Genomic DNA, 17,211 nt, shown 5'->3' on the forward strand with positions numbered 1-17,211 from the left:
AGCCACTGGCACAGGGAGGGGAGCTTCACATCTGGGTGGGGACAACTGGGGTTCAAATGCCCCCTCCCTCAGCCCTGGTGCTGACTGACTAGACTTTTTATGATTTTTTATTATTTTATTAGATTTTTATACCGCCCCATCCCCGAAGGGCTCTGGGCGGTGTACAACATTTAAAACACAATATAATTAAATAACCATTTAAAAGCAGCGATTAAATTTCCCAATGCGTTTACCAAATATAAAACTCAAAGTTTAAATTTAAATTTAAATTCAAGATGTCCAGTCTCATTAGATGGTTAGCGGCCCAGATGTTAAGGGCCAAGGAAGGGGCACTATCATGAAAGCAAGCCTGGGAGAGCCAATGCTTGTTTCATTAAAACCTGGGTTCTTTTCTCCAATAACTCCAACCAGCTGAGGTCTCAACGATTTTTATTGAAAAACAGACAACAAAGAAATAAAACATGATTGCAGTTAAGGGATTGCTTAGGTGGTCATATCCCTTTTGGTTCTTTGTCCCCGTTCTGGGAACCCATGGCCCAGAGATGCTTCTCTGACCACGTCTCAAGATGGAATTCCCAAAACCTTTGTTTTCCTTTTCCTTTCCAGAAAAAACTCTTAATAGGCCATGAGGTAACTTAGGCCTTTGAAGTTTCATCCTAGCACCTCTGCATAGTTTCCTGTCCTCCCTTCAGGAGATCAAAAGGCAAAGATGCTTTTCACAGTCATGTGTGATTTTGCTAGTTTTACAGTACTATTCCATCACAGGCACCATTAGCATTTTGGGGCATTTTGTTTCAGCCAAACCTACCTCTCAGCCAAACCTACCTTGCAGGGCTGCTGTCACCGGCAAAAGGCTAGGATGGGTCTCAACCCATCCTGAGAAACAAAGAGCGGGATGGTGGGGTCCACTCTAAATCTCCACAGATCTCTCCCTCTGGAAAGCCTCTGGCATAAATATTGCTGGCAATGGAGAATATTGCTGGCAATGGAGAACAAACGGGTTTGGACTTTTACTCCCTCAAAACGAGCCGATTGTTCAAGTCTGTAATAGGCAGGGCAGAGAGTGACCCTTTGCCAGTGCGGGGGGCCGGGGGCAGCACCCTCCCTCACTGCAAAAATCTTCCTCAGACAAGTCTGGGATGCTGGGAGAGGCAAAAGTCTCGGGCAAACAATACATAACGTTCAAAATGTGGGTGTCAAAATGTGTACTGTCCAGAAGGCACATATGCCAAGTTTTTGCTTCTCACTCCCTAAATAATGAGCTGTGGGGGTCGATTGGGGGCCCTTCTTTCCCTGGGGGGGGGGGGCTGGTCAAAAACAGCGACCCCTCCTGACCCCTCAGCTGAGCAGGCGTGGAAAGCGGAGTCCAAATTGTGCCACTGGGACTGCGTTGAAGCAGCTCTTCTAGCGCCAGGTTCGAATCCTCCCTTACCATGAGCTTGACTGAGTGAGTGTCAGTCAGTCATTCTCAGCCTCCCCATTTAGGGGGATACAATTGGGGGGAGACCCATGTACACGTTTTTGGTGTTCAGGAGCCCTTGGCCCCAAAGGCCTCCCCGCACCTGTTTTGCAGGGTGAGGCGAGGCCCTGGCTTCTCCCTCACTGAGTCCCACGCTGGGCTTGGGTTACAAGCGCCCAGTGGGATCGGGGCCAAGGAATCTGCCGCCAAAGCATCTGATCTTTGTTTCTTTGGGGGGGGGCATGGCCTTGAGCCCCTCAGCCTGTCTGGGGGCCATCCTCCCTCTCCCCCTCCATTTGGCTCCCCCCCCCCTTCAAGCTCTCCTTACAAGCTCCTCCTTGCCATGGAGGGGACAGGCGCCAACTGGTTGCAGAAATCTAGCAGGGAAAATGTTATCACCACCCTATTGATGGTTGGGGGGGGGGAGTTTACAAGTTGGGCTGACCCCCCCAGCACCAAAAAGCCCGCCCGCAGTCTTTGTCCTCAGCCCGATATCCCAGAGTTCGGCAGGCGCCCTACACTGCAGGGGTGTCGGTAGTCCTAGTGAAGCAAGTCGGACGAAAAAAGGCTCCAGAAAGTGAGCTGAGCCTGAGACGCGGGGGGGGGGGGGGGAAGAGAGGCGACAGCCCGGACTGGACCTGCCCTGGCGGCCGGGGGCGAATTCGAATTAAGGGCCGGCCCCACTCCGGAGCCCGGCACTGCCCACAGCCTCATTGGGGCTGCATAGATCCAGTACTGCCCCATAGGGAGGGAGGGAGGGGGAGACGCAGCCACTGCAGGGCGTGGGCGGGGGGGGGGGAGAGAGAGAGTCCAGTTTCTCTTTCCCTTCCCAAGTTCCCAGCCGAGCGCAGGCTGCCGGCGACGGGTCTGCCCGGAGACTGGTGACAAACAGGGAGCCCATTTTTCCTATTGGTGGGAAATCTCTCCCTCGGCCAATCGGAGCTCTTGCGCCGCTCCCCTCCCCGCCTGCCCCTCCAGGTCGCTCGCGGCTCCGGACTAAGTGCGCGGCAGAAGCGCGTTTCTCGCTCCGGGTCGAGATGTGGCCCCCGCTGCTCCTTGGGGGGCTCGTCCTCCTGCTGGTGGGGGAATCCGGTGAGTAGCTCCGGGGACCTCAGGGCCCCCCATGTGCTGGAGGGGTGGGGGTGGGCAGTACTTGCACCGGAGTGATTCCCAAAGCCGGGGGGGGGGGGGGGGAAACTAAGAGTTTCTGTGTGCCCCCCCCCCCAGTGGGTTGAATAGGGTTTTTCCTCCCGCAGTCGAAAAGTCCCTGCCAAGCCCCCCTTTCTGCAGCTCGCTGTTTGGAGGCGCTTCGGGGCAGAGCAAAAGGGGGGGGGGGTCGCTTTCTCCTCTTCTGCCGGGAGGAGGATTAATGGCAAGGGACGGAGCCCCCCCCCAGTGTGTCGTCCCCCCCCATCCTCAGGGCGGGATCCGGCGCAGAAGGACTGCCTGGGAGTTTCCCCTTTTTATCGCCTGGGGGGAGGCGTGTTGGGGCGGGGGGCTTCTCAGTTTGGACGACGGGCCTGTCACGAGAAGCGGGGGCAGGCGAGGCTCCCGGTCGGGATCTCCGAGGGGGGGGGGGTTCTGGGCAGACTGGGGTGGTGGGGGTGGAGTGGAAGGGGTGTCGCCAGGGGCTTCCCTGCCAGTGAGCTCCCCCTGGCATCTGAGTGGCCCCTGCTGGAAAGGGGATGCCCAGCCAGGTGGCCCAATGGTGGGATCCAGTTCAGTTGCTTTTCTTCCTTGTTCGCTACTGGCAGTGCCCCCCCCCCCCTTCTTTGCCTCCCGGAACCGCCTTCTGGGCTAGAACCTGCTGGGAGGGGCCAGTAATTTTTGGCCCATGACTTCTGCTGTGCTCCACCTGCCCCAAAGTTTGTTTGGGTTTTGTGTGGGGGGGGGAGAATGGAAGAGCCCCCACATGGGAACTTCTCCCCTGTGAACAAACACAGGACCGCTGTGTAAACCTGGTGGCGTGGGGGGGCCCTCTGTTACAGGCGCCTCTACTGAAATGCCCCTGCCGTCTAAGCCCTTTTCCCCCTGAGGACCCCCCTTGGAAGGCCCTTCTTTGGGGAACGTTGACCTCCCCCCTCAGCTCCCATTTGGTTATTTGGATGCCCCACACTTCTGAGTGGCTTGGGCTTCCTCTCCCCTCCCCTCCAAAGAGCTGCCCTGTGCTTTAGGAGAGAGAGCCCCCCACCCCAGGTCAGACATGATTCGCATCAGGGGCATGGCTTGAAGGGTGGGAGGTCCCGTGGTCCAGGCTTGACCGGGGGATCGGTGTGGTGGCCCCGCAGCCACTTGGGGGCCCCGATCCCTGACTGTGCTGCCGGTCTCAAATAGGCACAGACCTAAAACCGCAGTCCTGGCTTGGCGGGTGGGCGAGGAAACCCTCCTAGAAGAACCCAAGGAAGCGTCTGTCCACTCACTAAAAGTCAAAACGCTTCTCCCCACCAGCACCGAGAGCCATGGCGCTCAGTGGTTAGAGCATTTGGGCTAGGATCAGGAAGACTCCGGTTCAAATCCCAACTGCCGTGAATCTCTTTCCCTAGGTAATTTTTGGCCCATGACTTTTGCTGTGCTCCACCTGCCCCAAAGTTTGTTTGGGTTTTGTGCAGGGGGGAGAATGGGAGAGTTTCTCCCCTGTGAACAAACACAGGACCGCTGTGTAAACCTGGTGGCGTGGGGGCCCCGTCATTGGCCCTTAACATCTGGGCCGCTAATCCATCACTGAGACTCGCCATGCCTCCCTTTATCGTAGGGAGGGAGGGATTTTATATGACTGGAACGCTGGACGCCAACCAACCTACATCTTGAATCTTAAATTAAACTTAAATCTAGGCTTATATTTGATAAATGTATTAGGAGATTTTATTGCTGCTTTTAAATGTTATTTTAAATGCTATTTAATTGTACTGTTTTACATGTTGTACACCGCCCAGAGCCCTTCGGGGATGGGGCGGTATAAAAATCTAATAAAATAATAAAATAATAATAATAAATACTGAAATGCCCCTGCCGTCAGTCTAAGCCCTTTTCCCCCTGAGAAGGAAGCCCCATTGAATTCTGTGGGGTTTCCTGCCTCATGAGCGTGTATTTTAGGCCAAGTGTGTCCACTTGTAGGGTGCAGCAAGAGGCCTTCTGCTGTTCAAAAGAGCCTTGACCATCCACCTGTCCGGCTGTGGCAGCCAGAGGTCATGGGGGGGGGCAGAGGGAGTATGGCAGGGCTGTGGGTAGAAGAAACTGGCCTGCATTTGGTCCTGTGGGGTGATGCAGTTTGTTCTGGGGCTTTCTAGATCCAGGCCACAAAGCGACTGCAGCTCTCATCCCCTTTCTGAGGCCTGAACCAAAAATCACGGTCCAGCTTTTGAGCTCACAGGGATTCCTCTGCAGACTGGACCTTTAAAAGCGTGTGTGTGTGTGTGTGTGTGTGTGTGTGAGTGTGTGTGTGTGAATTACACTTCAATGTAATTGCCACAAGATGTATGTAACCAGTCTGCAATATGTTACCACTGCTGTAATGGGACATTCTTTCCTTGAGCTTATGTTATGGCTTCACAAGCTGAGTAGATAACTAGGCTTACCCCTGACACTTCTGGTCTCATGAGAAAAGGGATGTTTCTGTTGTCCTGTGGGGGTAGGAGGCCAGGTGTCTTTATCTCATTCTATCACCTGTCGGTGCCTCGGCTCTGAAATGACTCCAAAATAACTTGGGAAAATGGGAGGGGGGATTAACATCGGAATAAAGGGGATCTCAAGAGCCAGGTTCACAAGAACTGGCTTTAACAAGCTGGGTACTTCGTTCGTTGCCTACCAATTAACGCTGCTGATGAGCAATATAGAGTTTGTTTATTGATTCAAGGTCTGAGACCTAATGGTGTGGGGGGGGGGGGGATGCTTCAGGCCATGACCCTGAGGCCTCTTTGCTGACTTCCTCACCTGCTGCTGATACCTGCTTTTGCATGTGTGAGGAGCAAGAAACAGAAGCTGCACAAATGTTCTCAGATAAACGAAATAGCAGGTTTCCCTGGGCTTTTGTGGGCGGATTTTGCCCTTTGCTGCTGAGGCTTCCTGCGTCTTCTGGCCAAAGGGAAGATCTTGTCCTTTGAAGGGGAAGAAGTCTCACTTGTGGTTTCTGTCTACCTCCCGTTCCGCCTCGATCTTGCTCAAAAGGCTGCTGAGGTTGGAGAGATCTCAGAGGAGCTAGTGAGCCACAAACACTTATGAGATCAGGCGGATAGGCCTCAGTGCAGCTTGGTGTGTTGTCTGCTTTGAAGAAACCTCCCATTCAAGTGTATTTTTTAAAACAAACTGCTCTGACTAACAGTAAAGGGTGTGGAGCGGATGGCAGAATTGTCGGAAGTGCTTTGATGGTGTGTTCCTGCTTGGTAAAGGGGTTGGTCTGGATGGCCCTTCGGGGTATCTTTTGACTGATTCTTTCTGGCTAGTCTCCGTGCTACCAACGCCCGTGCAAAGCTGCTGCTCCTACAGGCTGTGGGTCAAGAGAGGGACATGGAGTTTCAGAACGGAGCTACTTGTCTCATGGAAGAGGGTGGGGGGAGGCACAATAGATGTGGAGATTCCCACCCCCCCACCCCAATCCAGGTATTTGCCAAGGCCTGTGACATCCCTGCCCTTTCATATGTTCTACTTCAGGGTCCCCAGTGTGGGGCTGGTGGCCCCGTGGACTCTGCTGAAACTTTCCCTGGTGTCCGCAGAGTGTTTTCAGAAAGCGGCTGGGACCAGGTGTGGACTTTATCCGATGGGGCCCTCGGACGTAGGGTTGGCTGTGCACATTTAAAAAAAATGTCGCTTTGGCAGCAGCAGCACAAGGATCTTCACTGTTGGCTCTGGGTTGGGAAACACCTGGAGATATTTGGTGGGCGGGGAGGGGGAGTTTTTGGGGAGGGGAGGGGCGTCAGCAGGGTATGATGCCACTGGCCCCGTCCTCCAAAGCAGCAGCCATTTTCTCCGGGAGAAAGTCTCTCTAGATGAGTTGTAGATCTCCAGGCCCCGTATGGAGATTGGCAACCCACGCTCTGCCTCACAGGGTAAACAACAGACAGGGACCCACGTCTGTCCCTCGATGTTGGCCCAGGGAGGGACCCTCTTTTGAGGGGGGAGAGTCTGGAGGGAACTTTGGTCTAGAACTCAGACATTTTTCTGAGCCCCCCCCCCCCCCACGTTTCTGACTCTGGACTCGGGGGGGGGGGGGGATCACATCTTCCCTTATGAATTTCCTCATTCTGGCAGCATTTCCTACAAAAGAGTCACCTAATTCTGCCCTCCCCCCAGCAGTATATACCAGACTCCACCCACCACCAACGCCAGCTATCCTGCGCAAGACTTCCCTCCAGGGAGAATGCATTATTTAAAATAAATGTCTGTGCTACGTCATCCAGAGAGGCACGGCCAGCCATTGGGAGGGGGTCCGTTTTGTTTTCTTCTGAAGGAACGAGTCTGTTCCCGCTCAACTGGGGGACTGTGAATCTGGGTGGGGAATTCCCTGAAGACTTGGGGGGCCTTAAGGGACCTCAGCGGGATAGAAGGACATGGATTTCCACCCCCCTCCAAAACAGCCATTTACTCCAGAAAAGCTGATCCCTGTTTTCTGGAGATCAGTTGTCATTCCAGGAGATCTCCCGGTCTCACCTGGAAATTGGTAACTTGAAGCTGCAAATATTCCAACTCAAAAGCTGCCTGACACACTTAGCTCATTTCAAAGGCCTTTTTCTCCCCGTTGTTTACCAAGAAGTTTGTCCACGCTCCCTTCTTTCAAACGTTGTTTCCTGGCGGTCATTTTTAAAAGTTTTTTTCCATACTTGCGCTGCAACGATGATTCGTAGCATTGCTGAAAAACGAGGGTGGGGGGAGGAAGAAGGCAGCTTAAAATTTAAGAGGGGAGGGAGGAAAAAGGGAGCAGAAAACAGCTGCCATTTTGGTGGTGGGAAAGAAACGTTTCCGTTTGGTGGCACCGTGAGGGAAGCCGGCTTTGAAATGTTTCGGAGAAAAATGTTGCTGTAAAAGTGTTTTTAGAAATAAGGGACAAAAAGGTGGCTGGAATCGTTTTCAGAACCAGATGAGGGGGAAACACCATCGAACTGCTCAGAGGAAACGTTTTATGGTCGTTTTATGGTTGTCCTGGAAACTTCTGTGGAAAAGGCCTCCCAGACCCTTAACTCTTCCCTTCTTCTTCTTCTCTCTCTGGCCTCCCTGCAGTATCTTCCTCCTCGCACTCCCTGCGCTACGTCTACACGGGGGTGTCTGAGTCCGGGCAGGGGCAGCCCTGGTTCGTCGCTGTGGGCTACGTGGATGACCAACTCTTTTATTACTACGACAGCAACACCAGGAGGTCTGTGCCCCGTGAGTCCTGGATAGAAAAGGTGGTGCAGTATGAGCCCGGCTACTGGGATAGAGAGACCAACAATTTACAGGGCTCTGAGGCTGTGTACAGATTTAACTTGGAGACCCTGCGGACTCGCTACAACCAGAGCCATGGAGGTGAGTGTGGGGTGGTGGTGGTGCTTCTAGAGTAAGAGGAGGGGAGGGGAGGCATCTCAGGAGGGAGGGAGACAGGAGGGGAGCCCCCTCCCCTTAGTGCTTCCCAGACTTCAGGCTCTTCTCCCCACACCCATGATGGGAGGAGGGTGGGACAGACACTCCTCTTTGCACAGGGTGTGTGTGTGTGTGTGGGGGGGAGATCAAAGGTCCATTGGCTGCCTTGATGGGCATTGGGGGGGGGGGTTGAGTGGGGGCTTGTGGGACTGGAATTCAGAAACCCCAGGAGAGGGGAACCTAAAAAAGCTCAGTTCCCACACTTTGCAACTTGGAAGCTGTCTGTGTCTCCCACAGGCAATGACGGGAGGGGGCTGCTACTGAGAAGGAAGGAATATTGGGGGGTGGGTGGGGGTGGAGCTGCTTCTCCTTGGAGAGGAGTTCCTGCTTTACTTCAGAAATTCTCCCCGGCTTCTCTTCCTAAAAATCCCAGTCACTGTCCAGGGGGAGTCGACCCCTTCCTGGGCTGGAGACCCCTTACCTCTGGGCTCAGTTTTCAGGCAAAAGAGTTGGGGGAGACCCCACAGGAGCAACAGAGGGAGAGAGGAGGGTTTGGTAGCACAGGCCCGCTTCAGCCCCCCCCCCCCCATATTGTGCCCTACCTCTCCTCCCTCCTGGAGCTCAGAATTTATTTATTTATTTATTTATTTCTCAGTCTTATAGACCGCCCAACCCCCGAAGGGCTCTGGGCGGTGAATGGCCCCCCTCTGCCTCTCCCCTAGGCCATCTGCCCCCCAGTCCCAGCCCCACTCAGCTTCAGCACTCTGTGCTCCCCAACCAAGGCCCCAAACCCTGATGGAGGCCATCAGACTTCTCTGCAGGACTGTCGCTGTGGAGAGGGATGCCAGGAGTCCTTCTCCACAATAACCCCCCTTTAAAAAGAGCCAAGGCTGTTTCCCTGAGTGGTTCCTCCCAGTTGACCTGGCCTCCCCCTCCCCACATCTCTCCCCTTGCAAGACTTGGTTGTAGCAACTCTTTCTGCTGAAAATAAAAGAGCGGCCCCAGCAACTGCTTCTAGGAGACCTGGACAGAAGGGGGTATTGGGGGGGGGGGGGCAGAGTGGACTGCAACCTAGTTGTCAACCCCCCACCCTCCCAAACTCCTGGTTGCTCTCAGGTTGCCTCCTGGAGGGGTCCTTCCTTTGAATCAGGAGCACATGTGGGAGACCCACAAGGACTGAAAGAGCGGAGAGCTGCTTCCAGAGGGAGAGCTCCCCCCCACACACACACACAGACACACACACACACACACTTCAGGGGAGAACAGGGAGGGGACTCTGGAGGCAGCTCCAGCCTGGCTGAGGGGAGGAGAGATTAGTTGTCCCCATAAACAGTGCCAGTGAGAGTTGTCTCTATTATCCCTAAGGACCAACCCCCCACCCCCCACCCCGTGTGCAAAGACAGCAGAGTGGGAGCCCCCCAGAAGCTTCCAGGGCAATGTAGCCCCCATGGGTGAAGGTGCTGGTCACTCTGTGGGGAAGGGCTGCTGCCAGCGTCTGGGGCAGGTGGGCCCCAAATGGCTCCTGAGCTTCTTTTCCCTCAAGCAGAGGGGGGCTTCCAGGGTAGGGGGATCTCCCATCCCTTGCAAAGCGGAGATACAGGCATGGAGACAACCTCTTATGGACTGATTTCACCAGCACCAGAGACCCAGGACATTCTGTAGGCTGTCAGAATAAGCGTCTCTGTATTGGGGGCTGCCCCATTGAGTTATTTAGTGCTCCATCTTTCTCCCCAAAATGGCTGACATCCTTCTCCTTGCCTCTGTTTTCTCCACACGGCAAGTAGGTTAAGCTGAGAGGCGGTGTCCCGCCTGAAGCCAGCCTCCACGAGAGATTGGGGATTTGGAGCTGGGCTTCCCCAATCCAAGTGTGACACTCTAACCCAGTGTTTCCCAACCTTTTCGAGGTCAGGGTACCCTTGACCTCACTCTTCATATCTCACGGTACCCCTGCCGCCACCCTCCACCTTCCCCTCCCATTGCCCCTGCTTGCCACACACCCCACCTTCCCCTCCCAGGGTGAAGGGAAGCACTGGGGGTGAGGGTGGCTGCTGACCTTGTGGCAGGCCCTGCCCCATGGGCCAGCTGCATGTCCTTGCTGGCGCCGGTGGGAGACACCACAAAAATGAGGGGGGGGCGGTAGTGTTGCCGCGGTACCCCTGGGACATGCTCACGGCACCCCAGGGTACCACGGAACCCTGGTTGAGAATAGCTGCTCTAACCATTGTGCCACAGTGCACTTGTGCTGCATCAAACATTTTCATTTTTCGTGATTGTTTTCCCATCTCAGCTTCTGGGCCTTTCTGCTTTTTCAGGTCATAGCCAGGAACTGACTGGGGGGGGGGGGGGGGTTCAAGGAAAAGTCCCCCTTGTATAGCTTTAGGACCTTTGCGCCCAACTCTCAGGGTCCCTCTTCAGTGTAGGATGTGGTTTTGTGCTGTGGGGAAGCAGGTATCCTTGGCCTGTTTGAGGTTTCTGGAAGGTCCTCCAGGACAGCTGCTGGGGCATGTCCGCTTGCTGCCTCTCCCTCTGTCCTCTGGGCACCTGGATTCAGGCCCAGGACTCCCTTGGAGACCCACAAGATTTCAAGAGCCAACGGTCCCCCTGTCAGATCTCTGGGGGTTTGCTCTCAAAAACAAAAATGTGAGCAACATTTGGACCTTGGTCAATGTGAGAGTTTCCTTCTGAGGAAATCTCCTTCCTCAGCGCTATGAAGTGGCCCTCAGAACTTAGGAGGCAGATCCTTGGCCAACTGCAAATCCATTTATAGCACCAAAACATCTACAACAACAAGTCTGTTCCTTTTGTTATTTATTACAATATATATCCCTTCTTTTCCTCATGGCTCCAGGCAGGTTGCAAATCATGATAGAAAACCAAGATAGAAAACACGGCCTTGGTAGCATCTCCTGGACATTTCTAGACATGGCGTTCCCTTGTACTGTTGTAGACAGGCTGTGAGGAACCAAAGATAGTCCATACAGAGTTCTTAGCAGGTTCAGCCATTTAATGAGTACATAAAACCTGGAACCAAGACAAAGGCTAGAAACAGACAGTGTCCTGCAAACTGAACCACAAGGTAGCTCAGCTATAACCCCTCTGTTATAGCCTGCCTGCCATTCACTAGTGCAGTAACCTCTTGCAGCTGGGGTACTCTGGTCTGGCTCCTGCTAAGACTTTCCATCCAATGCAGCTCGCTCCATAGCTGCTAACCTGCTGCTGCACTTCTTTGCAGTATGCCAGCACACAGTCTCCTCCTGCGTTGTTCCTGGGGCTCTGGGGGGCGGGGGGCGGGACACAGGGTCCCCTCTGGCTTAGTATCAAGAGGCTGGGGAATCTCAGAGCTTGGACCTGGCTGTGGATCCCAGCCTGAACGCTCTGCCTGAGCCTCTGGACCTGGTCCTGCAGGAACTACTGACTTTTCAGGTTCTGCGTTTACAAGCAGTGTCTGGGAATCTGGAACCAACACTGTCCCTTCCTCTCCATCTGAGTCCTGCTCCCAGGGGTGCCCCGCCAGACCAGGCTAAGACTGACTGAGGGGCCCTTTTGGCAAAGGGCGGCAATAATGGAGAGGGCCGGGGGTCTGCATGATGTCAGACGTCCAGCGTTTAGTGGTGGGGCAGCCAGCCAATTGCAGACAGAGGACCAGAAATGGTGCCTGGAAGGATTTGGGGGAAACACTCATTTAGACGTGTGGGCCAGAAAAAGCTTGAAGGGTTATAAGCAGCCTCATGAGTTGGGCCCAACAAGTTTTCATGGGAGCTTCTGTTTCTTGTTATTCATTCCCGTTTGGTCTTGTTTCAGTTGAGTGGGCGAAGGGGTTGGCTGGCAGCCTTATTAGTGGGGTGGCCCTTCCCACTGGGTCCTTTGTTTGTTATCCATCCCCACTTGGAGGGGGAAATGGGGTAGGGCACTAGGGGTCATGATGGAACAATGTCCCCAAATAGTAGACCCCCCAATCCGGAGTGAGGGACTGCGTGGGGGTCTTTCCATCGTTCTTCCTCTGAGTGAGACCCGGAGGACCCAGCCTCAAGTGCATGCGGGGTGGGGGGGAGCTCAGAAGACCTGATGGGGGGTAGTCCATTGGGGGGGAGGGGCCTGGGGGGAGGGGAGCAGGCAGGCCTGGGGCATTCTGATGATATTGGGCAGGGGGTGTTATGGCAGTGGGGGTCAGAGGAGGAAGGTTTCCAGAAGGGGCAGCGGCATAATGGAAGTAGGGAGGGCTGCTGACTTGCCCGCTGGCCTGGTGGGGCAGTTTTCGAATGCCAGGTCAGCCTTAACTAAGACAGTCCTCACCCAGGACCTGATTCCAGATGAGGGGGCCGACCTGGTTTTACTAACAAAGGTTTGGATAAGGAAACTGGGTAGGCTGGAGCTGACCCAACTTTGACCCTGGGTTATCAGGTGCAGCACCCCAGGCTCAGGAGGGGGGGATGTTGCAGGGTGACCATAGTCTATAGGGAGTCATTCATGCTCACCAGGAGCCCCTCTTACCCTGTGCTTGGAGTCGAGAGTTTGTTCTGGGTTTTTAGCCAGAGAGATAAATTGGGACTGCAGCTGGTGTCCCTCTCACCCTACTGCCCAGCAGCCCTCCTGCCTGAGCTGTACAGGGCAGTCTAGGAGGTCATGTTGACGTCTCCTAGGACTGTCATTCTGAAGGACTTCAACTGCCACTCTGGGGATGTCTCTGATAGACCGGCTCAGGAGCTCATGGAAACCGTGGGGCAATCTCAGTTTGTTTCTGAACCAACTCATGTAGTAGGAGATTCCTCAATCCAGTTTTCTCCACAGGGGGGACGGGAGTTAATCCATTGATTGGGGGGCCATCTACTCGCCTTTTGCCATGGATGGATCACCACCTGATGAAGTTGGAGCTGATGGCTGCCCCTACCCACCGCAGAAATTAGGGTTAGGGTTAGGGTTAGGGAGAGCCACCCTTATCTCACCTCGGTCCTGGGTCCTTTTCCCTCCTAATAACTCCAACCAGCTGATTTCTCAAAGATGTATTGTAAAAGTTCAAAACAAATAAATGAAACATAAATGCCTTTAGAGAAATTGACCAGCTGAATGCTTCTTGTGGATCTCTTGGGACCTCCAGCCAAGAGGTGCTTCTCTTAGCTTAGCCCATGATAGAGTCACCTAGGCTTTGTTCCCTCACTCTCCAAGAAAACTTTTCCCCCGCTCGCCATGAGGTTTCCAAAACCTTTGAAGTTTCATGCTAGCACCTCTGCATAGTTTCCTGTCCTCCCTCCAGGAGATCAAAAGGCAAAGATGCTTTTCACAGTCATAGGTGACTTCCCTTTACTGTAGCGATAGCATCATTCCATGACACGCCCCTTTTGGAGATGAAGTCTGTAAACTCCATGCTCACATACTTCAGCTTCCTAATAATACTGATTGCATAATATCACATGTTTCTAGCTAATACATAGTTCAGCTAACTATTTTCCATCACAGGGCCCTATTGTGATGTCCCACCCCTGGAGAAGGATGGAATCTGATGGATTCCTGAGTTCTCTGGGGGAGTTTCCAGGTGACATGGTGGGTGCTCCTGAAATCTCACTGTGGAACACCAAGGTCAAGAGGGCCGTTGACATGATTGCTCCTGAGCATCTTCGTCCAGCCTGTAGAGCATCTGCAGGTGATGAAACAGGAGAGGCGACAACTAGAGCGCAGGTGGTCGTAATCACATTGCGGATCTGACCAGACGCTGGTTAGAGCCCATGTTTGGGCCTATCAAGTGGTAGTGCAGGTGGCAAAAAAAGCTACTTCTCCACCATTGCTGCATCCACTAGTAGCCATCCAATAGAATTGTTCCAGGTGGTGAGTGGCTTGCTATCCTTCAGTTGGGATTGGACCCCTGGAGATTTTCTACCACACTTTTCACTGGGTACTTTCATGATAAAGTGACCGAGGTCCGCACGGGATTGGATGCCACCATTAAGTAGTTTTCTGCGGAGGCATCCAGCAAACCGTCCGGTCAGGTTGTGATGGATCAGTTTCAATTCTTGCAGTCTGAGGATGTGGACAGGTTGCTTGCAGGGATGCGACCTTCCACTCGTTTCCTGCATCCTTGCCCATCTCTTTTTTAGAATAATTTTTTATTGTATAGTTTGAAAACTCAGTACATTTATACAATATATGCATTCTTGTTAACATGTTCCAAACCATACTTTCCCCCTTTCTTTCCCTCCCCCCATCAATTTTCTACCCCGTTTATTCAAGTAAGCAGCAATAAGTTAATTCTTTGTACTCTCTTCTCCCATATTTCTTCTTTGACTCCAATTTCTTTTATCCAGTCCACACATTGTGTCCATCTCTTCAGAATGTCTCTCTGTTTCTCTTGCCATAAATTATTTCTTGCCAGTATTTCAAAAATATCCAGTTGAATTGGTTCCCATGTATACTCAAGCCATTTTGAGATAGTCCGTTTCTTCTTATCTTTCCATCCTAATGCAATTACTGCATGTGCAGCTCTTACCATCCTTTTATACATTACACCGTATCTTTTATCTATTTTATTCTCCTCCTTGCCCATCTTGGCTGATCAGACTGAAGCGAGGGGCACCTGGCTGAAAGGGTACAGGGTGCTGTCATCACCTCTTTGGGGGATGGGGTGGTGCCATTGACCCTGAAGGAAGGAGGCAGTGGTTCACCCCCTTCTGAAGAAGCACTCCCTGGATCCCACTGTCCTGGACAATTATCATCCAGTAGCCACCGCCCCCTTTTTAGGGAAGGTCCTGGAGACACTGGGGGCTGCCCAACTGCAGACCTGCTTAGAGGAAGGTGATTATCTAGATACATTTCAGGTGGGGGGGGTTGGCACAGAAAAGGTCAGGGTCACCCGAGTGGATGACCCGTCCCGGGAGAGAGACAACAGGAATGCCCCTCTGTTGATTCTCCTGGATCTGCTGGCAGCTTTCTATACCATCAACCAAAGTACCTCCTGGGGAGTCTCTGGGGTTGGGGGGGGCCGCACTGTTCTTCTCGTCCTTTCTCCAGGGGGGGGGGGGCTCCACAGAGTGACAGTGGGAGGTTATGCTCTCAGCCCTGGGAGCTTCATTGTGGGACGGCCTCAGGGCTCCCCCCGCCCCAGTTTAATATTTCTATATTTTTAATATCTGTATGAAACTGCTGGGTGAGGTCATCAGGGGGTTTGGAGTTCGGTCCCATCAGTTCACCAGGACTGGACCAGTAAACTGAAGCTGAATCCAGAGTAGATGGAAGTGCTATGGGTAGTGAGACCCCCCGAGCCCAGTACCTCATGAGGCACCCGATGGTGGATGGGGAGGTGTTGCCCTTGAAGGACTGAGTGCAAAATCCTGGGGTGCTCTTGGACTCAACTCTGTCCCTGGAATCACAGTTGGTAGCAGTAGCCAGGAGCACATACCAGCAGCTTTGCCCATATCTGGACAGAGGTGACTTGGCCACAGTGCTTTCATACTCTGCAGCCTTGACTACTGCAAATGTGTGCTACATGGGGCTTCCCTTGAAGACAGTCTGGAAGCTGGAGCTAGTGCAGAATACAGCAGCCAGAATGCAGACAGGACTATCTGGCTGAGCTCACATAACACCTGTCTTGAAAGATCTGCACTGGCTCCCTATTTGCTACGGGGCCCAACTCAAGGTTTTGACATTGATGTTCAATGGCTTGGGTCCCACCTATCTGAAGGAGCCCCTGGACCCTTATGACCCAGCTTCAGCACTGAGGTCAAGCAGTGGGGGTCTCCTGGTGGTCCCCTCCCCCACCAAGGTGTGGGAGTACACGGGGGGGGGGGCTTTTTCCATGGCTGGCCATGACTGTGGAACAGACTCCCCATGGAAATTATCCAGATGACACTTTATGGGTTTTGGCATCTGGTGAAGACCTTCCTATTCCCTCAGGCCTTTGACACACACACACACCTTGAGGTTCCCTCTGGAGGCTGCCAGCCTGGGTTGGGGAGGGTATCTGGGTGGGCAGTATGAGGGTTTAAGATTGTTTTATACGTTGATGTTTTTAATGTTTTTACAGTTTTAAATGTTTTTTTTAATTGTAAGCCATCTTGAGACCTCAGTATTGGGTGGGGTATTAAGCCCAGAAATAAATAAAATAATTCAGTCAGGAAGGGGTCACCTCTTTGGCTTGAGAATTTTCTAGAACTTTAGCCATGGCCCCCTCTTTTCCAGCAGCTCCCTCTCAACCCCCTTCCCCAATTCCATTGTGTAAATCTGCCTCCTGGCCTCCTGGGTCAGAGCTAAGCCCCCCCCCCCTTTTTTTTTGCATTTGCTGAGGGAATTTTGTGAGATTTAAGGGTGTGTGTGTGTTGTTCTCTGTTGAAGGTAGTGTGGTGCCCCCATTTGAGTTCCACATCTACCTGACAGCGGAATGAGAATGGCCGTGCCCAGAGCTCCTGGTGTAGATTCAGCCGAAGCCCTTCACCTAATGGTCACACCCAGGGCTGCGTGCTGACCATGGAAATGTCATCCAGTTGTTCTCTACCCTCAGTGAGTGGTCCACCTGCTCCCGCCTTCCAGGATTTTGACCAATGAATTCATAGTCAGTGAGAGAATTGACAGGGTTTTTTTTAAAGGTCATGTAAAATTAAAGGACAATCATAAGTGTAATTTTGGTTGCAGAAAGCCATGTTGGTTTGTTGCAGAATCCAAGAATAAAGCCCCATAAAGCATGTTATTAATGCCAACCCAATGACACCAAATAGCAGGTGCTTTGGAGTTCATCAGACCTCTTCCTCAGACTGGATGCTGAACGAAAAGAAGGGAGGGAAGAGAGAGGAAACATTTCAGGACATCACTGTGAGAAGTGTTTTTACAGGCTCAGCATCAAAGTAATAATCTATCCAGATGAATAGAGGCCACTCAGCTCCCATTCGTTTCTGACAACAATTCATAAAAGGAACACTTTCAAAATACTTTATCTGGTTTGCCCACTTTTAATCAGGATCAGTTTGGCTATTCTGGAGATTTTTTTTCCTGTCACAAATGCACAATTAATGTGTGGCAGGAATATATTTGTGGGTTTCCTGGGAAAATATGAATTGGAAAATGTTCCAGTGCGCTAAACAGAACACGATCTCTCTTAGCATACAGTCTGTGCTTTGACTTCTGTTTAGTACCCACAATTTCATAAGTGTCTGATGTTAATTCTGTTCCCCCTTGAGCTGCACTATTTGATGGGAAATGGGGGCAGGAAGAAATGCCTCAGGGGT

General features: G+C 52.6%; 3 protein-coding genes across 3 annotated transcripts in view; 1 reads left to right on the top strand and 2 right to left on the bottom strand.

Moving 5' to 3' along the window:
• Positions 1 to 17,211, bottom strand: part of LOC125428554 (zinc finger protein 420-like) — a 577,239-nt gene that overhangs the window by 340,443 nt on the left and 219,585 nt on the right. The window lies entirely within an intron of this gene.
• Positions 1 to 17,211, bottom strand: part of LOC125428839 (zinc finger and SCAN domain-containing protein 32-like) — a 665,212-nt gene that overhangs the window by 283,414 nt on the left and 364,587 nt on the right. The gene's annotated exons all lie outside the window — the stretch shown is intronic.
• Positions 2,419 to 17,211, top strand: part of LOC125428796 (class I histocompatibility antigen, F10 alpha chain-like) — a 30,652-nt gene continuing 15,859 nt past the window's right edge. Inside the window, exons 1-2 of the mRNA XM_048489457.1 lie at positions 2,419 to 2,551; positions 7,670 to 7,951. Coding sequence (XP_048345414.1) covers positions 2,497 to 2,551; positions 7,670 to 7,951 — 337 coding nt within the window. The 5' untranslated portion in view covers positions 2,419 to 2,496. The remainder of the gene's footprint in view (positions 2,552 to 7,669; positions 7,952 to 17,211) is intronic.

The sequence above is a fragment of the Sphaerodactylus townsendi genome, linkage group LG03 (assembly GCF_021028975.2).
Source record: "Sphaerodactylus townsendi isolate TG3544 linkage group LG03, MPM_Stown_v2.3, whole genome shotgun sequence".
NCBI classification, from domain to species: Eukaryota; Metazoa; Chordata; class Lepidosauria; order Squamata; family Sphaerodactylidae; genus Sphaerodactylus; species Sphaerodactylus townsendi.